The sequence below is a fragment of the Meleagris gallopavo genome, chromosome 5 (assembly GCF_905368555.1).
Source record: "Meleagris gallopavo chromosome 5, MGAL_WU_HG_1.1, whole genome shotgun sequence".
In the NCBI taxonomy this organism is placed as follows: Eukaryota; Metazoa; Chordata; class Aves; order Galliformes; family Phasianidae; genus Meleagris; species Meleagris gallopavo.
This window is the reverse complement of record NC_139408.1, coordinates 39,527,002-39,552,395: the sequence shown is the minus strand read 5'-3', so window position 1 is coordinate 39,552,395 and position 25,394 is coordinate 39,527,002. Positions and strand designations below refer to the sequence as shown.

At 38.6% G+C, this 25,394-nt stretch overlaps 1 protein-coding gene across 17 annotated transcripts in view; it reads right to left on the bottom strand.

The window, feature by feature from the left end:
- NRXN3 (neurexin 3) overlaps nucleotides 1-25,394 on the bottom strand; it is a 947,214-nt gene that overhangs the window by 586,162 nt on the left and 335,658 nt on the right. For 16 of the 17 annotated variants that reach the window (XM_085225422.1, XM_085225425.1, XM_085225424.1 and 13 more), the window contains one exon: nucleotides 23,954-23,980. The exons of the other annotated variant lie outside the window; for it this stretch is intronic. In XM_085225422.1, coding sequence (XP_085081548.1) covers nucleotides 23,954-23,980 — 27 coding nt within the window. The remainder of the gene's footprint in view (nucleotides 1-23,953; nucleotides 23,981-25,394) is intronic. 17 annotated transcript variants of the gene reach the window in all.

Here is a 25,394-nt window from a genome sequence, read left to right as displayed (position 1 = left end):
ACGGAGACCCTGGGCAGATAGCTACTTCATTGGCACAACTCTTCTCAGCTGCAGCCCATACACCACCCTGTTCCTTCACTGCCCCAGATCCAGCTGAACCTCATAAGCTGCACCTGTTGGCCTTTCCTCCACTCTTAAATAGCAGGCAGGCAAGCCTCAAAGCATAGCATTTACTAGCAATTGTAAGAACAGAGATGACAATTGGAAGACCCCAGCCTGTAAAAGCTTTGGTAATGGGACATGTTGGAATTGTGTACAGTATGTAGCCAACCATCTCCAAAGCAGAAAGATGGGGAAAAAAAAAAAAAAAAAAGTTGTCAGCACCTACATAGCAAGCATGCTGCCACAGAAGTGGTAGGGAAAGGTCTCCAACCAAGCAGACACAGGTGGATTGCATTAGAAACACAATCTACTTTTCCAGCTGCATGGGTAGCAATTAATGGTAGGGTTACAAGTGGAAAGCTTCAATAACCTATCAGCATCAAGCAGACCACATCTGTGGTTGGACTGCCCATACACATAGTTCCAAATTGTGTTCACCCTACTCTGCCTCCTCTTCACTTCGTGTTATTTCAGTAACACTACTGGAAGACCCAATAATGTCAGCCACATTGGGAAGGAGATAAGCCTTATTTTCATCACTGGGAATAGGATTTGGCAGTTAGAGTTTCTCAGGGGAAAAAAAAAAAAAAAAAAAAAAAAGTGGACTTGAAAACCTGGATTTAAACTGTAGCTGGTAAATGTCCCTTATGATCTTAAGGGACTTACAAATGCTTAACTTAGACATGTATTTTAAGACAAATGTGCTGAAGTCAATGATGCATTCAGGTATGATGTGCTTCTAAATACATATTTCATAGCTCAAAGGGCAGTTACAAGCAGAAATTACTAAGTCTCATGTCAGATGGGAGGTCAGAATGTATCATAATCATGTCTTCTGGCCTCAGAATGTATGATGCAAAGCAGATGATGATAATGCCCAAAGAGGTACTGAACATAATATATAGGAAAACTGACAGTGTTTAGACAATGCAGTATCTAAGTGTTTTGTTCAAGATAGATGTCTCCGAGGAAAGCTTATGTTGTTCGTGAGGTGTCTGATGTGGAAGTGAATTGTATCATTTGTGTGCCATTGCCCCAGCTCTCCTAGGACACTGCATTTGCTCCACTGCTACCATGATTTTAAAATGTTGTTTAAAACAACAAAAAAAACCCTAACCATTTAAAACCAGCTCAGAGCATAGCATCTGAGTTTAAGTCATGTTATTAGTCACATTGTCCCACCATGGCAACACTTAAGAATTCAGTGTTAGCCAGCATGTGAATCACTGCCCTCTAGAAACATTCTGCAAATAGTGTTGCTAGAAGGAGGCCTTGCAGCTTTGGTACTGGATAAAGAAGCCAAGATGGAAGAATGCAGGACTATCTCTCACTATAAGGTATTCACCTTGCTCCAACTTATCCACAGAGAAAGGTGAGAATTATTTCCTTCAAAATACTTGGATCCTACTGTCAACCTCATATTTTTTGAGTCTCCAGAGATTAATGCAATGAATTACATTCATTTTGCACCAAAAGGAGAGATTCAGTTGGGAAAATACAATTTTGCCATTCGCTGATTGTTTTTGTCTTGATGTTTCTCTCAAGCCAAGAAATCTCAAGCGTTGTATGAACAGAAAGTGTCAGGGCACATAGCACTAAAGAGGACCAATTGGCCACCTGCTGCAGTTCAGAAGACCACAAGCATCTCCTTCCCACTCAATAGATCTAACACTGCTTTCTTCACTCATTATAATAGTTCACCTGGCGACAATTCCTGCACTCTGTTGCTTGCTAAACACCAAACTGTGATGTCTGTCAGCATCTTCCCTCTCTAAGAATACTGAAAAAATAATACAGAGGCTGAACTACTGCTGCTAAAAAATATTTATTCTCAGCAGGAATCTGGCTCTTTGTTACACACCGACACTGAATATTTAAATTACAACCTTCTAATCTTTCATTTACAGTATCTAGAGAATGTTGAATAAATTAAAAATAAAATGCCACAGTATTCTGCCTTGACAGGGGATCTGACAAAGAACGAACATTTTCAGAAATGTGGGTTTGGTTTTCTAGCATATACAGCTCCCGTCTTTGACAAGAGATGTGCTATGTTCGATACTTCTACGGCCATATATGTCAAAAGCTAAACACCAGTTTTTAACATCTAAGTCTGTCTGAAAAAGCACCTAGGACATTCTGCTCCCTTACACTTCAGATCTGATTTGATGTGCCCCTGCATTAGAAAAGCATATGGACTGAGCAGACAATTTGGTTCATGAAATCTGCCTGCTATTAAAAATTCTAAGGAGCATTTCTGTGATAAAATACTGGTTAGATCCACAAGCCAGCAGACATGGTCTTCATGCAATTACTAGTCCATAGAATAACTGCTTTAAAAGTGGAACTGTCTGTGAAGCATGGAAACATTGAAACCCTGTAATGTCCAGGATTCAACTGTGGGATGAACTCATGGCTGAACACAGGACCCTCACAACTGCATACCATCTATATGCCTAGCAGTGAAGGAACAACATCAGCAAGAATAAAAAAAAATAAATAATGGTTCAGAGAGTAGGTATCAGACTATTCTGTCCTTTCTATTAAGAAGAAAGCAAAATTCTTGCATGTCAGTACTAGGGAGGGTAGTCTCCTTTGAATGACTGAAAGAAAAGATTTGGGGAAAGGGCACTGGGTACAAAGTCATTGCACTGTCAATCATGTATCAGATCATGCTGCATCCAAGGGGGTTTGACAATAATAACACTGGATAGTTTAGCCAGTGGAATCCTACCTGTCCTTGTGTTCACTGTGACTCCAAAACACCTGTCTTTTCATGTGACTTTACATTCATGAAATGCCAGCACTTGGTTCTTTGCATCAGCAGCTCAATTTTCATCTTAATTTCCCCAACAGAGAAAGAGCTTGAACTTTACTGACAATTTCAGTCTAATTTGCACATCTGCTTAAGATAAGAGGTGCTGAAGACACAGAAGAAGCCAAGCGCTTCTTCAATGAGCAGTGCTAGTCATAGATGACAAAAACTGGTGCTTATTTTGTTCAAGGCTGATAAATACTTGCTCCCAATGAAAATTTCTACTGATTATTGCCACATTATTTCTGAAGAATCAATCTCCTAGCTTGCACTTCCCTCCCACAGCCTTTTCCAGGAAAACCAATAACCCAACTTAAAGCATTTAGAGCAGTGTCTTTGAAACAAAATGTTTCTAAAATAACACTGCAATTCAAGATGTACTCTTGCACTTTTAGCACTCCTGCATCCCTGTGAAAAATTTTGCAGCACTGAGTCAGGTGAGTAAGCAAGGAAAAACAAAGTCAACCTTACCATGCAAGAGACTGAAACAAAACAAGCCTGGGTCAGCCACTGCAAGCACAGCTTCTTGCTCCAAATAATTAATGAAACAGTTCCCAGTGATCTAGTAAATCTCAGGAGGCTCATTTCATGGCAAAAAGCTCTCATTCATCAACTCTAACACCCTTTCTGAGAGTTTGTGAGATACACAACGCCCCATGATCATTTAAAAATTAAAAAAATAAAGAACACCACCCCAAAGCTACAAAAAACACTTCAGTTTTCTTGGAAATGGTTTCAGTGAGAGTAGAGATACATTCTTAATCCTGCTTTGAAAAGACAGGATATGTGAACTCAGTCTTCTTGTCATGGCTACTTATGGAATAATTAAAATGGCATTTTTTTCTCTATCTTTGGCACAAACAAATCAATAAAATCATAAAAGTATTAGACAGACTGAAAGACCAAATGAACAACTGCCTCAAAAGACACATAGATTTTGAAAAGACACAAAAGCATGCAGATCCATTAAGGTCAATATGCCAATTCATAGTTGCACTCACTGTACATGCACACACTGCACAAAAGAGCGTTCAGCAACTGCAGTAGAAAAATTCTAAAGACTAAATTTCTCCCAGGAGTCAGGAGGTAAAGAAAAATCACTCCAATCTATACGAAAAATTACATGCGCACACACATGCTGTGTTTTTGAGTATGATTCCCTCTTTTATATTCCAAAGCTGCTGCCTTACAGCTTTGTATGTTCAGATGAAAGCGGCAGCTGCCAGAGCTTGGCTATTGTTTGGGGTTGTTTACAGAAGGGCTGAGAACAATTATTCTCAAGGTACATGGGGGGCTCCAAAACAGGTTGAGACCAATCTGAGAGTATTTGAAAGCCAATTTGCCACGTGTTACACATTATACACACAGATCAGGAGTGCAAGTCCTCATTCTCTCTCTTTTCTGACTTGACAAGACTTCTTTACTTAAAAAAAAACAAAAGACCAAAACAAAGAGTGTTTATTCTCATGACCAGATCACGCTCCAATCTCATATACCTCTGATATTCCTCTACTCTTTTTAAGATCTGGTGAAAAACCGATTACTCTCTAGTTTTAGATATTTGAAACTGACCTCCACAAAACTATGGTTTCATTCTTATTTTTAGACCTTCCACCTTAATTTCTCATTTTTTAACTGGCTTATTTTCAATCTCCTTTCGTCTTGTCACATATAATTTAGTCTCTTCTGATACATGATCTTTGTCCTCTGCACTGCCTCCCTGCCTCTTTTACCTAGCTAAGATGCCATATCTTTTCAAATCTCATCCACTAACTCATTTCATTCTGTCATAAAGGAAGCACATAATGATTACTGTGGTGTTGATACAACTTAATAAGGAATACTGTCTTTTTGTCCCAGGAAGAAGAATGATCAGATTCCCATTACATGGGCGGCATTAAGCCCTGTATATGTATATATATATATATATATATAAATGTAGATATATATATGTATGTGATTATACACACACAGCATATGTGTATGTGTGTGTATGTGTGTAATCAAATGCCAGTCATGATAGAGTTAAAAACAGTAACATCTGAAGTGTATGTACAGAATCAATAATCACGCGCTCATTCATGTATAAGCACACCATAATTATTATCTCAAAAAGAAATGACAGGAAAAATATACTTCATTGTCATCTAACATTCAAAGATGGGAACCCAACAGAACTGTGAGGTTCAATGGTAGTGGTGCTTTGTTGACCTCATGCTGGTTGTCAGGGAAAGGAAAAGATGCAATTCTGGATGTTTCCCTCACTGTGACGAAGAAAGACAGCTGAAATGGCATTCAGTTACAGCTAAAATAACATTACCCACTATGTAAACCAATGGAAAACTACACTGATGTAAAACTCAGAGTACCTTTTCACAGGTTAAACAGATCAAAATGTAAATTTCACTACTGTTATAGCACAGTGAGCAACTTGACTTGGATTTTATGTATAGGTTAATTTTTTATTTTTTTTTTAATGTTTGGATACAAGTAAATTTTATCTTGTCACAGTATATTGCTATTTCTTCTTATAGCAACTAATTCTGCCAAAATGTTACAAGTATAACTCAATTTCCCTTCTGCTGTTCTCAAGTAATGCTCAAAACCTGGTTCAGAACAATAACAAACACAAGAAAACCCTCACATGTATTTAAAATTGATTTTGCTCTATCACATGTTGCCTACTACAGCAAAAATAAGAAGAGAGTTATATACAGGCAGCACAGTAAAATAAGCATGATCACTAAGAGAATATGCTTTAAGTAATATTGAGAAATCAAAGCAAGCAAACTTCAGCTCTTGCAGACTTTAACAGTTTAAATTAAATACTAATTCAGCAACAGCAAAATGCTAAGTTTTAAAACTCAGTGCTGGAAAGAAGCATTAAAATGTTCAAAGCAAAATCAGAGTATGCAATGAACATAAGGTAACTGTATCATTCCAATGTGTAACAAGGAAAGAAGCAAAACACACAGAGGCAATACAACAAAGCAAGTAACCTGTTACACAGTCTGCAGATTTTTTGGCCATCCAGAAGAGTGAGACATACAATCACGTGCAACAGCAATACCATTTATTAATGATAACCTCATTATTCTGCCCTAATTATTCCATCATTTTTATGGAAATTATGACCAAGTTGGAAGTACAGTGCATAAATGCCAAGTCTATAAAACAGTACATGCTAACCACACTTAGAACAGTCCAGTTATGGTTGGTCTAAGAGGCTGAGCATTAGTTTCATTTATATTTAAGGAGCATGCCTATCATTTCTCATTGTTGCTGATGACATAGGCAGAGGTGTAAGAAACAGTTATCTTTTTCAATATGCTGTTATGGAAACTATCTAGAAATGCTGGCAATTTGGAGGAGAGGAAAAGAGAAAACAGCTAATGGTGTCCTCACATATCATTGTGAGATTTGATCATTTGTGGATAGAACACTGAATACATTTCAGTCTTGTAAATACATCCATTTCTTTCTGCTAATGATTTGTCATTTTCTTCACTTCAGTTTAGACTATCTCTTCTTTTACAGTTTCTAAGCATGCTATTTTATATCAAACTAATGTTACTGTATTTAAATAACCTCATAAAAAATCACACTTATCTCACATGTATTGATTTCTTTCAAGAAACTAATTGGCACAGATAAAAGGGAAAATTTTGCTTGCCTTCATTCCACTGAATTGGACTAATAGGACAACAACCTGGCCTTTAGGATTCAGAAAATGCTGCAGAAAACTTTACAGAAGTTTATTACTGTAACATTGTGGGTAATAAGTGGGATTCATTATTCTTTCATAAATACTGAATTTGTTAGCACAATATCTTGGAAGTGATGGATGATATCAGATCCATTACAGACATTTGTGAATTCAGATCCTGAAGTCTTCTGGCATGCAGGTGACTACAGGCAGCTACACATTACTGGGAAGTTGAACTTCAGGTAAATAAATTACTTGCCCAAAGTGCTGTTACTGCAGAATATTGCAGACAATTATTATTATCATCTGGAGGATCTTGTTTGATGGCCATTTGAGAAGTCTATCCATTTCTCAATGAGAAATGTCAAGGCAATACTTGCAGTGATCAGCCAGAAGGTGCAGGTGGTTCTGAACTGCCCAGTGTAGGGGACTTAGCTCACAGCTCCAAACTATACTCTAGAGAAGCTTAGTCCTCTCCACTGACTGCAGAGAGATCGAGTCTCAACAGACTAAAATTCTGACTACATTTAATAACTAGACTAAATATAAAGGTCCGTAAACACTCTCTGTGCCTTGTACCTCCTTGGAAAATGAAATCTTCAGTGCAGATTCTGTCTCTAAGTTGTCCTGTAAAAATACATGTCTGCTTACACATGGATAGCATTCTCATCAGCGAGAACTGAAACCAGGATTTTCTTCGCCCAGAACAGAGGTGCATAACATGAAAATAAACAAGGTAATATCCTTTGCTCTGAGAGCATCAAGATGTTTTTATCAAAGCCAGGTTGGACTACATACATATTATGTCAACATACTGGTACTTCTATGACTTTAGAACAGATACCAGGTTTCTTGATGTGAATTGGTTCACCTATCTAAACTGATTTTCTAAGCATCTTCATCCTTTCTTAATACAAATATTACAGTCTCCTCTGTCTATAAAGATGTAAAAGCTGATCATTGCACAACACAGCGAAAGCGAGGTAGGATGGGGTAGTGATATCTGGGACGTTAGATGCAGTCAATATCCATTTAGAGATCATAAAAGCTATAGAGAGAATTCTCAGGGCTTGCAAGAAGTGTAGGACCCTCAGTAACATTTAATTATCCTTTTTGAGATTTTCTTCACTTTGAGATAGTTAAAGCAGACTCAAACTTCCCTACAATCTTTGAAGCCTAGGGAACAAGGCTTGGTTTTGTTTCAATTCTGTATTTGTAGCCATGGAAACCATATGCTAACAAATTTGTTAGTGCTTCAGATCGTTTTTCTTTAGAAAAAGCTCATCTCGAGATTTGATTTCAACGCCCTCAGGAAATCTCTTTTCCTACTCCCTCACAAAAACCCATGTTTTACACTGGATCTATTGAAGTTCCAGGACTTTTTTGGACAAAAGAGCCCTGGAACTATGGAAATAAGTTCACAAGTACATTTTACACAAGTACAAATTGGACCCCTCCAATATGTGTGCAATAAGGTAGTAAGTAAGAATGTATAATCTTTTGCTGCACTTTCACCTCTACTAAAAATTGTCAAGCAGCAGCAGAGCTGAATAGCGACAACAAAGCTTCCCCTCAGTGCCAAAAGTGCTCAGATAATGGTGCTGTGTAAGGGCAGGGCCGAAAGCCCATAATGTCACTGCTACTGCTTCTGTATAAAATGACTTCATGCTCTGTCCTTCAGCAATTCTATGGAGATAGCAATGCCACAACTACTGCAGTCTCCCAAGGACTAAATCATCAGCACAAAACAATACTCCAAAGATTAAAATACACCTAAGAATTCCTAAGAAGGGATTTTTAATTTCATCTCACTGTAAAATAGAACCAAATATCCTTTTTTTTTTTTCTGTGACAAAAGATGCCATAATGAAATAACGTATTACCTTGCCTGATTGCAGATAAAGCTACCATTTCCACCCGCAAAAAGGGAAAAATTATCTTGCTAATGAGTAAAAAAGCTTAGCAGTAACTTGAGCCATACGTAAACAAACACAAGGCGCCTGGCTCCTACATGTAACCAGTTGTTGCGCGGGTATAAAAGGTTGTAAGCACCTACAATGAACGTCCTTAGTTCTGCACCAGCAAGGGAGCTCGGAGCCCTCTTGCCACAGAAAATGATAATTATTTTACTGTGCATCCCTTCTTTAATTTACTTTAATTGCAGTTTTGCATGCCCTTCTCTTGCAGTCCCAGAAGGCAAAGGATGTTTTTATTGCATTTCTGGCCCAATCAGAAAAAGTGAAAGTAGAAGTCTCACAAGAAAACACATTTATATTTAGTTGTTAAATACAAACATTATGTTGATCTCCAGAGACAAATCCATAACAAGTTAAAATACACTTTTTTGGATTTAAAGCAATGTAACTGAGACCCTCAATCTTCTCAGACTAATTAATTTTTCAGGTCATGGCAATTAAATTCCATGGGAAAATACAATCCATTACGTACCCCGCATTCTACTTAGATAAAAACTGCTACGTGTTTGTCCACATGAAGACATGTCCGGCCTTGGGAGACGTGCAATTACCTCATTTACTTCATAACAAGAAAAAGCAATACAGTATCTACCGCATGTCATATTTACTGTTCTGAAAACTTCCCCTTAGTACTGGCTAGCAGAACTCTTAAGGACTGCCTAAGAGCCTTACAATTTGATTCTTTACAAACACTGAGCTTCTAAAACCTTGTCTAAAACCTTGAATTGACTGTGCTCTTTATCTCTGCACATTACATCTTAAGTAGAAAAAGATGTCTTAACTGACAAATGGAGTTGACTATTTAGAACTGTGGTTTCAGCAATCATGAAAGCAAAAGACCCACTTCAGAGTCGCTATTTAAAACAAAAGATTTCTTGCATTTACCTTGACCCAACTCAGACAATGTCAAACAGGGTTAATGGTAAGGCAAAGCACAAGATCTTTTAGAGGTTTCAAGACATTGTTTTGGTTATAAAATGAATGGTAGATGTAATTATAATATTAGCCTAAGACTTCTCTATTTGCTTAATTACTCCTATTCATTACTTCTCAGGTTTCAGTGCCTCCACTTGAGGGTTTGGGTTTAATGTAACATTATGCTTTCCAACCACTCCCTCAGTTTTTAACAGACTCTGTACGCGCATGTGGCTACAACAGTCCACTATGGTCAAATCTGGGTTAATATGCTTTCAAAGTTTTTACCTTAAACCAAGGCATTTCAGTACTTAACCACTGTAACCCCTTTTCTGAACTCTCACCCAAACAGTTATGAGTGCTTAACTATCATCTATGCAAATATAACTCTTGGTTTTTCCTATAGATGGGTTTATTAAGTTTTTGCCCTCTTTTCCTATCCTACTTACCTGTTGGCTACCCCAAATCCATTCTAGGCTGTTCATATTTCAAGAGATTATCCATGTATTTATATGAATTTTTAGAAAAGACAACAGTTCCGTATTCTGTGAAGCTTCCAATATCAGAAGGTGTTAAACTTTTCTAGAGCTATTCCACATAATATATTTTAGTAAGGACATTTGGGGCACATTTATACAAGCACAATTTTCTTATTACCTCGAAACTGACCTTAGCTTTATTGCTGGTAATGTAATACTGAAGTTCATAGAATCATAGCATCCTTTGAGTTGGAAGGGACCCTTAAAGGCTATCTAGTCCAATTTCCTGCAATGAACAGGGACGTGCACAGATACACCAAGTTGCTCAGAGCCCCATCCAGCCTGACCTTGAACATCTCCAGGGACAGGACATCTATCATACCTCTGGGCAACACATTCCAGTGCCCCGCTATCCTTACTGTAAAAAATTTCTTCCTCATATACAAACTAAATCTCCCCTCTTTTACTTTGAAACAATTTCCCTTGTCCTATCACAATAGACTCTGCTAAAGAGTCTGTCCCTTTCTTTCCTATAGCCCCCCTGTAAATATTGAAAGGCTTCTCTCAGGTCTCCAGGAGCCTTCTCTTCCCCATGCTAAACAGTCCCAGCTCTCTTAGCCTGTCCTCCCAAGGAAGATGTTCCATCCCTTGGATCACTTTTGTGGCCCTCCTTTGGACATGCTCCTACAGGTCCATGTCTTTCCTGTACTGAAGATTCCACATCTGGATGCAGTACTCCAGGTGAGGTACAGTAGAAGGGTGTCATGGTTTTATGTTTTTGTTTTGTTTTGGTTCTCAGTATTCCGCATCAAAACATCATGTAGTGTACTGGGAGTTAAAGTGTTAATGCTCCAATTCCAGGCACCTATCTCTATACATTACAGAAGTCATGGGATCTGGCCCTTCCGGCCAGCACCCACTGCCAGGCAGTAAGAGACCGCCCCACCCGGAAGTTTTGATGCTGAGAACCAAAACAAAACAAAAACATAAAACCATGACAAAGGGCAAGATCATCTCCCTCGACCTGCTGGTCCTATTTCTTTTGATGCAGCTCAGGATCAGCTGGCTTTCTGGGCTGTGAGGGCGCACTGCTGGCTCACATCCAGCTTCCTATTCACCAGTACCACCAACTCCTTTTTGGCAGGTCAGTACTCAATTCTTTCATTCCCCAGCTTGTACTGATAGCAGAGGTTGCCACAAGCCAGATGCAAGGTCTTGCATTTGCATTTGTTGAACCTCATAAAACTGACGTGGGCTCAGTGCTTGAGCCTGTCTAGGTATCTCTGAATGGCATATAATCCCTCAAGTGTGTCAGCTGCACAACACAGCTTGGTGTCATCTGCAAACTTGCTGAGAGTACACTTTTCCTTGGTGAAGCTATGCTGGTTTTCCCAGATCACCTCCCTCTCTTCCACATGCACAGAAGCAGAGCAGGCAGCTGTTTTCTGCACTGATTAGCACTGTCCTGTGATACTGTCCACACTCTGCAACAGTTTCTCACTACCTACAGAGCATAACTGATATAGTAGGCCAGTGCTAATGTCAAGAACCTATTTGCATTCAACACCATTTTACACAGCTCTGCCAATGAGCAGTCTTCCTCTAAGTTACCTTCCACACAGCACTCTGAACATATCTCCAACACTTTCAGAAGGGGTGTGAAAAGTATTTGTGTGAAAAAGCAACACAAAACCCACAAAACAAACAAAAAGTGATCGCAACGCTGCTTTGTAGATGTGTTTAAACTGCTCAGCTCATGAACTGAGAACAGACTACACAATCTCCAGCTGCACCACGAGGTGGTGCTCAGTCCCCTCCGCAGCAGCGACGAAAAACGAGAGAGGAAACTTCGCTTCACTGGGAATTAACGCGGGCATTCATAGCTGGACGACTCTCAATACAGCCCTGCTGGACACAGAATACTCAGCAAAGTGCCGCTGCGCGGCTGGAGGGGTCACTCTGCATGAGAGAAATTGCATTAAATACCACTGAGCGGGTGTGCCAAGCTGGAAGCTTGAGATCCTACTGCACCTGCAGGTAAAGCCTCAAGGACTTGATAAACTTCTGCTCTTTCAGTAAAGCAAGCTGCATGACATCTATACAAAATGAAAAAAATAAAAAATAAAAATCTGTGTTTTCACATAGTTTTCACTCTGTTATATCTGTTCTGATGCATTTTAACACCTTTGAAATAACACAAAGTGTAACCAGTGAGAAAAAGCTATTGTAAGTTTTGACTGCAATGAAAACCAGTCAATTTCATTGGCATCGCTTTCAACAGTGTTGTCTTAGGAAGCAATTTACTTGTATGTATTCCCATTCACCTAAATTGTCATAATAAATCAGAAACTTCTATTCCCATAACAAAACATAGAACTGGCTGAACACAACATAGTAGCAATATAATTGTGTTGTATGCAACTACTTTTACACTGCAATGGTAACTACCACTAGACGGTTTGGTCAGCTGCATGTTGACTTCCAAAAATCTCAGCTGTCATCTACAAATGTACTTTTCCCCTCCATTTTTTGTATTGAAGTTGAAATACCAAACATAAGATATTTCCCAAACTCAGCTTCATGGTTTTGCATGCAGAACACTACAGCAACTGCCACCGCCCCTCCTCTTGAAGCTACAGTTAAACTCCCAAAATTCATGAAGAACAAGCTCCATGCTAGACAGCAACTTTGTTCAAATATTTGAGCACCATAGGAGTATTTTTCATTAGGAATCCCAAAAATGGTAATAGCTTGGCGAAGATGGCAACAGCCCTTAATCTGAAAAATGCTGATACGTTCAAAAGCAATACTGGCTACATTTCTTTTTCCCCCTATCAGTTTAAAATAGCGTATATAACCATTTCAAGTGAGCTTTACCTACAAAAAGGAAGGAGGAAACAGAAAACAGACCAAATGATGTCGGCATGCTAACAGTTTCTTAATATACAGTGAAACTGTTATCTGAACCTTTTCTTGTGTTAACAGTTAATTAGCATCCTTTTTCTTTTTCTTTTTTTTTTTTTTCCCTTAGAGCTTGCCAGTCATTCTCTACTTCACATTCACAAGCAAACCAAAATAGCAAGATACCCTTGGATGATTAGAACTCTACCCAGTGATTTGGCCTCCCATTGCTGATCAGGCCTGGATACTGTGAAATCCACCAGGAGGAAAATCTATTTTGCCATAATGAAGTGTGCACGCATGACTGTTTAATACAGCAGCCACTGAAGTGATACAAGTCAAAAGAAATTTAACCGTGAAAATGATTTGAGAATCTCTCTCAGGCTTCCTAACTTTCCACATTTGGAATGAAAATGTTCAGCATATTGCATTATTCACTAGCTAGAAAATGGTTTATGGTGATATAAAAATTCTTCACTGCTGATCAAACACATCTGTGGCATCTTTACCAGGCTCCTTGAGGTATCAGAAGTCACATATTGTATTCTCTTTGCATGGGAGAAGCAAAAAGTTCACAGCTTCTTCCTTGGTCCTAAAATCTCAAGAGTCAGCTTTCCACATGAGGACTAGAAGATATGCAAACAGGAATAAAGACAGAGCTTCCAAAATGTTTGCTCATGGTATATTTTCTGAGAATTGAGAGCAATACAATAACAATCTTTCTATATGCATTACACACCAGAGTGCACTAACTCAACCAAGTGAGACTCCCTATGGAGGAAAAGGGTTCTTGTTCTCTGTCATTCATTCAGTCCCTGCACACACAGTACATATTTCTAAGGCGTTTCTTCCCCAGAGAAACCATAAACTCACAGCTCACCTTTGACCAGCTCTTTACAGGTAAATCAGAGCTCAAACAATGCACTGAAGGATATTTCTAAAGTGAACTTATCCCTTACTCCTTCAGCACCTCTGTGGAACTGCAGTTCTGTGCTCCCTGACAGAAATTTTCTATCAGCAGTGTCTTTAGCCAGAGAGCTGTGCAATGCTGAACACAGGAATAAGATGGGTCACAGCCCAGGACAACTGCAGTCACTGCTTCTAGAGGTGCATGGCACAAGAGCTGTCATGCATGCCAAATCTCCTCATTATGGAGAGATAACTTGTGTCATTATCAGACCTCTCACTATTCATTCATATTTCTGTCCTAATACAGTCATTGTTTGCTTTTAAGATAGTCAACAGCTTGATACATCTTAATCCTGAAAGCAATACATTTAAAATTGCCTACACAGTACTACCCGATACTGCCACTCACACAGCAAGTTTCCTTATATTCAGTATCTTGTGCAGGAAAAGAAAAATCAGAAAAATCAGAAAAGAAAAATCAGAAAAGAAAAGAAAAGAAAAATCAGAAAAGAAAAGAAAAGAAAAGAAAAGAAAAGAAAAGAAAAGAAAAGAAAAGAAAAGAAAAGAAAAGAAAAGAAAAGAAAAGAAAAGAAAAATCAGAAAAGAAAAGAAAAGAAAAGAAAAGAAAAGAAAAGAAAAGAAAAGAAAAGAAAAGAAAAGAAAAGAAAAGAAAAGAAAAGAAAAGAAAAGAAAAGAAAAATCAGAAAAAAATCGGAAAAGGAAAAGAAGAAGAGAAAAGGAAAAGAGAGAAGAAAAGGAAAAGAGAGAAGAAAAGGAAAAGAGAAAAGGAAAAGGAAAAGGAAAAAGAGAAAAGAAACAAACATTTGACATCTAGACAGCATGGATGACACTTTTGGTCTTCTCTTTCTCTTTCAATTTAAGGCAGCAAAAGCAATGACTTTTTTGGCCAAATAGCATGATATCCACAAACCTACACCTTGAGGGCTACAGCTGCACTGTGTGCACTGGCTCTGACTGGGAGAGTTAGCTGTCTTCATAGCAGGACTTACAGAACTGAGCTTTGCATCTGTGGCCAAAACTGTGCTGATAACACACCAATGTTTTTGCAGTTGGTGAACATTGTACACAGTGTCAAGGCCCTCATTTTCTCACTCTTCGCCCCAGCAAGTAAGCTGGCATGCCAAAAAAGCTGGGAGGGAACACGGCCAGAACAGCTGACCCAAAATGACCAGAGTGGTGTTCTGTACCATATAGTATGCCATTGTGCTCAGCAATAATACTGATAGAGAGCAGAGTTTGCCAGGGGTTACCAGAGCTCAGAGACTGGCTTAGGGTATTGGCTTGCTGGTGGTGGGAAATTGCTTTTGTTTTCCTTTGTTTTGCAGTGGTTGTTTTTTCTCCCTCTTTTTTTTTTTTTTTTTTTTTCTTTTAAACTTATAACTTATTAATTTTTCTTCATGTCAGCCCACAAGTTTTCTCACTTTTCAAGTTCTCTCCACCATCCTGAGAGGGAAGACTGAACAAGCAGATGTGCACTGCTTAGCTGCCTACCAGGTTTAACCCACAACATTGGGGCAAGTTCGGGTTATGACAGCTGATCTGAAAGCAACATAAATAAATTTATACAAATAAAGTGGAAAAATAACAGAGACATAAAGAAATTTTTCTATTAAAGCTTTTTTCCCCAGATGCTCTGGTTGAAATTCTGCAAACATGGCAACAGGAAAGAAGCAAGTCTTCCTGCTTTCCCTAAACAGACATGACAAAGGAAATTTGTATCACAAGAATAATAATAAAGGTAAAAGTAAACAGTGCTGACAAGCAACTAATGAAGCATTAAAATAAAAAGCAGCCTCACACGACTGCAAAAATTATCCTACCTAAGAACTTTTTACCAAGTTACCCTAAGGTTCATTCAGGGCTTCTTTCTGTTTTGGAAAAAAATACAAAAATAACTGTTGCCTATCATGATCTCTCTGTTATAAAACTCAGAATTCCAATATTTAACTGAAATGTTTAATATAGTAATCAGTAGCTAGCTTAGTAACTGACAGAATGATTTTGTAAAGATGTTTTCACTCTTCCCCCTATACAACAGCTTTCATTTTAGCTGTAATCCCATGGAAGGGGTCAGAGGCTACAGGAATTGAAAACTGTGTATATAAAAATGTACAGCGCAACAACAATCTTTCATGAAGTGGGGAGGAGCCAAGAAAAGCTCCTGTGGTGGGAAAAATAATCAGTAAACTGGTATAGCTGTTTTCCAAAATCAGGTCATTGATTCCTGACAGATGATTGCTGAGTTCCCAAGGTTAATTTTTCTTTCTCATCAGGTCCTACCCCACCGATTTAGTTAAAAAATAACACAGAAAGCATTCCACCCAGCTCTGCTCTAAACAGTGCTGTCTCTCCAAACTGATGACCTTTGAGGATCTGCTGAAGATCTCTCCCTGTGCACCAGAAGGGAAGCATTAGACTAGAGCCCTTCTAAGGACATGACAATATTAGCTTGACGATGAAGGCTAACTGCTGTGAACTAAGAGCTGGGACTCACTGAAGTCTGACAATCATGGACTGCCTTACATTCACAGCCTGGATGTAAAATATTCTGGGATGCAGGAACCTTGTGATATAATCAATGCACTTTACGACTGCAAAAATGAATTATGCCATAGCAAAACCTCGACCTTTGTGACCCTGGGTGAGGAGAATTAAAGACACAGTGGAAACCGTTCATTCATTACATACAGTCTTCTGCACCCAATAATACAAATTACTGGAGTCTCTTTACCAGTCACTCCTTATCCAGCATGCACTGAACATTAAGGCTCACTGATTTGGCTTAAAATTTACTGATAAGGTAGCACCCAACATATCAAGCAGTGCCTGTGCTGATTAGCGTCTGCTTTTCTTTTGACTATTCAGAGTCTCATTAGAGATGCTCTCCCTGTTGTTCTCAGACAAAATTAATCACATACAAAACACTCTCTTCCTAAAGAAGAGAGATCCTAAAGTATGAGTCTTCAGTTTTGTGCCAATTTTCTTTGAAAGAAGGAACAAAGTGGATTTTCTAGCAATTAATTACACAATCTAATCTACAGAAGACATGTTGTCTAGACAGCCACAGCAGCTTCTTATATGCTCTCCATCTTTTGGCTCTCACTTAGATAGAAGATTCTCCTCATGCAACAAAGCTCCAAAAGGACTCATCCTTTCCACTGAAATTGGTAACTGCAGGGATTTTGCTGACATTGTTTTAAAAAAAACAACTCAGAAGCACTGCTTCACTGTGTACCAAGCAACCCTTGAGTTGACAGTTTAAGTCAAGAGGTTTTTTCCCTCCAGTGACTTGGAGTATACTTGAATTAAGCAAGTTTGAGAATATATACTTCACTTTCTATTAGCTACAACGAAGAAGAAAGATTTGCTAGGTGATACGACAATGATCATCTACATACCAATGAAGAGAGACACCCACATCACAAGCAGGAGTCCAGACAACATCTTTCTGGGCTACATCCAATCCCACCATGGGGGCATCACCCATCAGAGTCCCATCTGCACAAGGACTTAGGAACCCCATGGCACAATGGCAGACAGGAACCCAAACCAAGGACTCCTGGAATGGAGAACCTTGTTCCAACCTTTCTCAGGGCTGTCCCAGAGCCACCAGCCCCAGAGTCCACCATTCACCATAAGTCATCTGAAGCTGCTCTACAGATGCCTGTTCAAATTAAGGGAGTTGCTACCTAGGGGTGGGTCATATGGTATGCAGGCAAAAGCTGCTTGAAGTCATACAGGATTTATTACAACATAACACAGGGAGGTATCAAGAACAGGACAAAGAAGGAGTTCAAGTGATTTGAGGATGAACAAGAAGGAGAAAATAGAGGGGTAATATTATAAAAGGATAGTCAGCTGGCTGATTATTATGCTTGTCTAACTGTGCTCAGTGCTGACCAGCAGTCCATCCTCTCTTACCATTATATTATTTTCTAACTCCTTCCTGGTGAGAACTCTCTATTCTGTGTGCGTGAGGGTGAATGGGGACCTGAGTGCAGCAAATAAAGTCAGACTACATGTCAGATTATACATACCTCCATATTGCAAGGTGTGCAAATAAGTGTGCGATCACTAGCAGAAATCAAGCCAGATTAGCCAAGGAATAGATGAAAGGGCCTGGGAACAACTGAGTGAGTTGTTATCAGCTAGGTATGAGAACACCTCCTGTATCTAGGGAAAAGAGCACAGGGAGGTCAGCTACTGGGACATCAAAGACCTGACCAGTTGCATCTGTAACAGGAACTGGAACAGAGCTCTGGCTTTGGTGCTTCATATGCCAAGATTCCAAAGGCTGCAGACACTGAGATCCAGGGGCCAGCTACCAGGCAGATTAAGCATCTGAGTTCATTCGCTGCCTGCAACCACAACGTACATATGTCCATATCTCACTACTTAAATTCCATCCTGTTTAAAAAGAGATGGGAGCAGGATGAGGCCGTTGTTGCTGCCTATGTTCATGTGGGTGCTCAGAGTGCCTCTGTGACCTGTGTGGCTAACCATGTACATGTGCACAAATAAATATATATATACATATAATGAATATGCATGCTTTGTATGCATGTGCCTGCTGGAAACGCACCTTCAGCCTTGCTATTAGCTGAACGTGGGAGCTTGAAGCAACAGCAATTCTGCCTCTGTCAGTCTGTTGGATCCAACATGCTTTATGTTCTTAACAGAATTCACAGTTAACTGTCTGCCAAAATATCTGAGAGGGCTGCTGTTTGATCATCTGCCTGAAGGAAAAGACTTCTAAAGACAGGCTTGCTCTCTTCCTAGCTAACAGTGCAGTAGCAGCACAAGGCCAGAGCAGTGCCTTGACTCTGAGACTTCTATAAGGTGAGAATGTTCCCAGCTAAGCTGTAACAGGTGCAACAGACACCACGTTTGCTTTCACTACTACAATATGACATACTAATGACTTGTCACTTTTCAGGCTGTGTTATTTCTTCCTGATAACATTTAAATGGCATTAGTAGATACTACAGTCACAAATCTGATGTGTACGCTTAATCATACCTCTTCACTTTCCAAATAATGTTTTCATGTTAGAGCACTATTAAGCTTTTATTAAAATGACAGCAACATCCCTAAGAATCGGATAAGTGCACTTGTTTTTATAACATTTTGATTAGATTAGAGATACTATGGCTTCTTATTTACTTGTGATGATAGAAAAAAAATAAAAAGAAAAAACTTTAAACCTCTCACAGAAAGTCCCTCACTTTAGGTTCATATTTTATGTTGTTACAGTAGTACTTATTTAAATGAAACATTAACATTGCATTAAGGATCTAAATATAGTAAGCACAGGAACTAAAAAGGAAGAACTATCTTCTATTGTTAAACATCATTCCAAAATTGATTGGATCTGAAACAGAAACAGTGTGCTTAGGGACCCCATACAGACACAGAATCAGCTAGAGCGATGGGACTATGATTTTTCACCCTCTTCCATTTTTGCTTTTAGCAACAGCTAAGAAAAGAGAACCAGGATTGTCTGAGGTTTCATGAAGCGGATGAAAATAGGTAATGGCATGTATGGCAGGCTTCCTTACTCAGAAGAAAAGGCCTCATGAAATAACAAACAAGAAGACAGAAATACTCACTGTCTCAAAAGCTGCTGCTTTTGGAAGAGCAAATCTCCCATAAAGGCAGTGTAGAACTATGTGACTGTGACTAATATCATGCCACATAGAAGTTTTGGAAGAAGTAGAGAGAATTGAATCAAGAAAAAGAATACAAAGAATATACTAGAAACAATGTGAACTGAAGACATCTCCCAAAGCTAGTGAATTTGTACCATACACAGCCCTGTCCTCTGTACTTAATTTTTAGAAAAATTCTGAAAACTATTCCTTCTGGACTGACATGAAGCAAGTTTGTCACTGAGAAAGAGAATAAAGTAAATTAGTATCATCAAAAATCTGATGAAAAATGAGAGTACCAGATAGATGGCACAAAGTATAAAGCCACCACAACAACCTTAACTTTCTTTGAAGTGAGCTACAAACATAGGTTGTTCCTAAAGTTATGCCTCCTATTTCTTTTAATGGAAAACACAACAGATACAAATAGCACAACTCTGATAGAGGAAATGCTCAGCTCCAAAACACAATTCTTCAACAGAGTCACTGTGCATTTTTGCCAGTGATGAACAAGAGATTGCATGCCACGCTCATAAAAATATGAATCACAGTCCAGAAAACGGCTTGTCTTTCCTATCACTGTCACCACTGCTGAAATGTACCACCCATCACCTCATTGTGCTCACGTCCACTGCTTAGTCTCCATAAATATTCAGCAAGCATTGATGAATGTCAATGAGTGTCATTTTTTTCAGGGGGGGAATTCCATGACAGACGTCTGCTTCATACACCTTTCCATGTCAGACACTATTTTCTCAGACTGCCCCTCTGCTGCCATTTGTCATACAGCAACAACACGTAACGGGATACTGGGGAGAAGGTTCAACTTCTACTGCCATAAAGCCAACAACTGCCTCTGATGTCATGGGCCAACATAATAAAATAATAAAACAGAATACATTTCTTTCAGAGCAACCCTCAAATTTCAAGAACTAGTTTACAGGAGGTGGATCAAAGAGTAATCATTCTGTGGGAAATCCTATTACCAAAAAAAAAGTATATGTTTGCAAAAGTACAGGGTATTTAGTCTACGCTTATTTTTCCCATAAGTCCAGCAAACAAAATGTTACAATCCATTATGTCTGCACTACACTGAAGAGCCACTCAGTGCATCTTCACAGCCTATTCTGGGACACTGATCCTATATTTGGTTATGCTGATTTTACACTAAGAGGAAAAGAGAGTTACTGTCCAGTTACATCTATGTAAGCAAATGCACTGTTGTGTCCCTCTAAAGTCAAACTCTGTCAGTGTGCAGAAACAGACAAGATCAGCATAGGAAACTACAAGAGTGAAGGGAAAGAATGAAATGAGTACTAAAATAAATTCAGAGAAAGTAAAATCTATTCCTTCTTTTTAGACACAGTGTCAGTCTCCCATTCCAGAACTGTGAGATATGAGAGTGATGAAGAACAAAGCCAGGATAAGAAGAAATAAAATTATAAAGAAACAGTATTTGACATCAAATATATGATATGTCAAAGATATGCAAACAAAAATCTCTTACTCTTTCCAATGAAAATAAAGAGCAAATATATATTGAAAACTAAATGCTTACCTGATAGAATATATTGGATTCCTTCCAAATAGCATGAGCTTCAGTGTTTGCTGTGATCCTGCTAGTAAGCTAGCAAATGCCGTGAGATCCCAAAAGTACAGCTTTGTTTTAAAACCAGGAATCAGATCCTTACATTCAGTTAGCAGTCGTGACTGCTTACCTGAACTTCTTCAACTGACTGGTAATCCTATTCATCAAGTTAATTTAAAACACTTCTACCTATTTCAACAGATCTGGGCAAACCTATCTGCACGTTGATAATTCCCTCTGCACAAATAAATGTGCCACACAGAAGTCAGTGTCCCTACAAGAATGGTTACAGTGTTATATTCTTGCCTAACCATATTTTATTCATGCAAGGATTTACAGTTTTCCATCAATCAAGTCCCAGAAGGTTTCCTTCCAGAAAGCAGAGCAGATGACCTGAATCATCACAACACACAGCAATGAAACAAGGTGTTGGAAGGAATAGGAGAGGGGTTGTTCATTTTAAGCTAAGTGTCATAAAAAATAAATTAGGAAAATCCAAAGTGTTTTTAAATAAATAAATAATCATCAACCTTCAGAGGAAGACTCTTTAAAAATGCAGCAGCCTCAAGTATTAAAAATGCATGGAAGCAAAATGATTCAAGTTGCTTTGAGTCTTATGGGGAAACTAACAAAAACATTTGATTCAGACTGTTTTCCCACTGATCTGATAATAGGATTCTCTCTCCCTTTTTTTTTTTTTAATATATATATTTATTCCAATTACTGCTATGTTTTGCTTTGCGTGAAAACCAGACCTTTTCCTCTTGTTACTAAAGCTATTTCCTGCCTGAAAAGTCTCCTATAGATGAGCCTTTAATAGCAAACTATCATTAAAAGTAGAAGATGATGGCAAAAGCATCAGATGATACCAGAGCAACTGATACAGCTGCTCAAATGACACAGAGAAACAAGAAGTATGGCAGAAGTTTCTCAATAGAGTTATGGGAAGCTAAGCATCAAGAGCACATAAAAAAGATTCTATTTTTTATGCAAATACCCTCTGTCATTGCTGGGTGAAATCTGACAATCTCAGAGAGATTTAATATGCTTTCTCCTATTGCCAACTCCATCTTGAAACAGTGTTTGAACTTAGAAGTGCAAAAGGAAATCAAGGGCAGAGAAGCTTTGAGTCATACAGGACTATTCCTACTGCAATAGGACAAAAGGATGCAGTTCTCAAAGCTGTGAACACATGCTCAAGTTCCTGTAGTACATCAGGGCTTACAACCAAAATAATCACAAATCAGTCAATACTTTGTCGCCAGTCTCTGGCTTCAGGCTCCACCTCCCAAGACCAAGAAACTAATTGCTTCCACTTCCCTGAAAAGTAGGATCTGTATCAGCTGGAAGTGACCAGGAGGGAAAACTTGATCTCTAATCTGCAACTATAATGTTTCAGGTTTGGAAAGCAAAATGGAATAGGGGGGAAAAAATAATAAAAATTTTAAAAAATTGCTGCCTGCTAACAATGCACAAACACACTTTCAGACCAAAACCATAGCAAACATGTTAAGAAACTGCTCTGCAAAAATGTTTTCTCAGTGCTGCTACAACTCTCCTTGTAGTGTGGTACTCCACTTCTACTTGAAAGCTCTGCCTTTGGAGCTGCAACACACTTCATTTTTCTGCTAGCTTGGATGGGGACCATTGGTAAACAAAAAGAGCCCAGTCTCTGAAAAAACACATCAACTCATCAGATCACCTAGGCTGGAAGAGACCTTCAAAACCAACAATCAACCTGACCTATTGCGTCCCAACACACATGTCCCTTAGTGCCATGGCCACACATCTCATAAAAACTCGAGGGACGGGGACTCCAACACTCTTCTGGGCAGCTCATTCCAATGCTTGATCACCATCTCCATGAAGAAATTCTTCCTAATGTCAAATCTAAACTTTGCTTAGTATGACACCAATTTCCTTGTGTTCTACCACTTATCACCTGAGAGAAGAGACTCATCTTATTTCAGCTGCTTTCAGGTAGTTGTAGATGAAGGCTCCCCTCAGTTTCTTGTTCTCCAAAATAAACAACCCCTATTCCCTCAGGTACTTCTCATAAATCTGGTTTTCTAGTCTCTTCACCAGTTTCTTTGCTCTTCTCTGCAAGCTCTATTCTCTGAGAAAAACACTCTAGTTCGAGGCTTACAGCAACACCAAACAGTTCTTTGAAGCAAACAGAGAAGACCTTGTTTGTTCAATCACAGTATAAAATTGGATATGGTCTTTTAATATTGTTTTTCATGCCAGGGTTATACATTCTTCCTACCAATCAGCATCTTTCTACAGCTTTCTTTGCTTTTAGAGGCTAAAACCAATGAGTGGTAAAAGTCTGTGCTAAAGACTCTTATATAATTCTGATACTATCCTCAAAATCTAAGATCTAATTCTCTTTCTTCTATACCCAAGTAAAAATGACTTTGAACAAATATCAGGTTGTCACCATTCCAAAATACAATGAGAGTTTGATGTTTGTTTTTAAGTTTGTTTTTAAATATGCATGATATTCTGTAGTGGAGAAGTGCATACAATACCTGTTGTTAGGCTTATGTGACTCTTTAAAAAGTTTTCATAAAGACAACAGGTTACCAGTGAAAAATAACATCAGCTCATCAGGTTCTTCAGGTGTTCTTCTGCAAAGCTATGAAATAAATAACAGTTCACCTCCTCCTTGGAGAGTCCTAACACAAAATTTTCATGTACAATCACCGTGAAGTCTTCCCTCCCCAGAGCTTGATATTCTACCCAACCCCTCAATTTCAGAAGACTTTTTTTTTAAAAAAAAAGAAGCAAGAAAAAGAAAGAAAAGAAAAACAGCTTATAAAACCACAAAGAAAATAAAGTTATTTTAATATATATATAAAGAGAACAAAATGAAACTTGAGGGAAAACTTACTGGCGTTACAGTTTATCCTGATACAGTCTAGATGGGGAAAAATAAATGAAAGATGAAATTGCATCCTTCAAGGTAACAGCTGCAGACATCCAAAAACAATCAGTCCACCCTTCCGGGGACAGACACACGCAAAGAGATGTGGCCATTTTATATTTATATACGGTCTGTACAAGTTCAGGAGTGGATATATATGTACAGTATATTCTACATAAATATTTGTTACATAAATATATATATATACGTAAACATATATATACACACATATGTATAGAGAGATATACCAATATACATATATATCCAGACTTAACATTTTATTTTTATAGAAGACTATGCATCTAAGAGTATCTTTTACTCCAGACCATGAACTGATATGATTTACAAGAAAAAAAAAATTGACAATTAAGCACAAAAAAATCTCTCTTAAAATGCAAATCATACTCGAGTTTAATTTCTCTTTTTAAAAACCTTTAGCAATTTCTCTAAGAAGCTTGAAGTTTGAAGCCAACATTTACACTTGGATTCTTTTGAATTAGTTTGTATTGTTATTGCATAAATACACCATCTGTCCAACACAGAATACCTGTAGAATCAGTCTATGAGATTTGTTGGTGCAATATTTAACCCTTTCCAGCTCTCCCAAAGACAGACCCTCTATTCATGTCCCCTCATGTCAGCCCAGAACACTTCTTAGTATGTGCACAGGCACATTTAACACTGTCCATTCAGGTGAGGAAAGGGTTAATATACTGCCCAGTTGTGTCCTGTCATAAAATGGCCACTTGCAAACAGCTAACCGCACGAACGCCCAGCCCAGATTTCAGCTAGTTCTGGAGATTGGGAATACTATTTTTTTTTCTTTCTTTTTTTTTTTTTCCCTATTTGGTGGGGGACATGGGGAATTCTTTCAAAGGTTCCCAGCCCTGCCAGGTCCTCAAAGCCCAACCTCGCCTTGCTGCCTGAATGCTAAGATTGAAAGGAATGCTCATAACGTTCAGGGAGAAGATGAAATGGGCAGTGAAGTGGCAGATCTGTGAACCTTTGCTCGCCCTGTTTCATTCAGAGGTTATGGACAAGGGAGGAAGGAGAAGGGATATATGGAAATTAAAATAGAGTTATGGTTGTAGAGCCTAATAAATAGTAACTGAAAAACTGCACAAGAAAAATGACTGGAGGTGGGGGAGCCTGAGCTAGAGGGCTTCTGAGCATCGCTTCTTTAATTTTACACATTAATGCTCAGCATATCTCAGGATATGACCCATAGTATCTTACATTTATAAATGCCTACTTACAGCCTTGTGAACAACTTTTACTGTAGTGTCCAATGTGGTTGAAAGCTATTGTATCGGTGCTATTGCATATTTTGGGTGATGCTTCTGACCTTCTCTTGGGAAATCAGGCCAGAAATAAGAGCACCATGCTACTAGAAACCCAGGTTACTGAG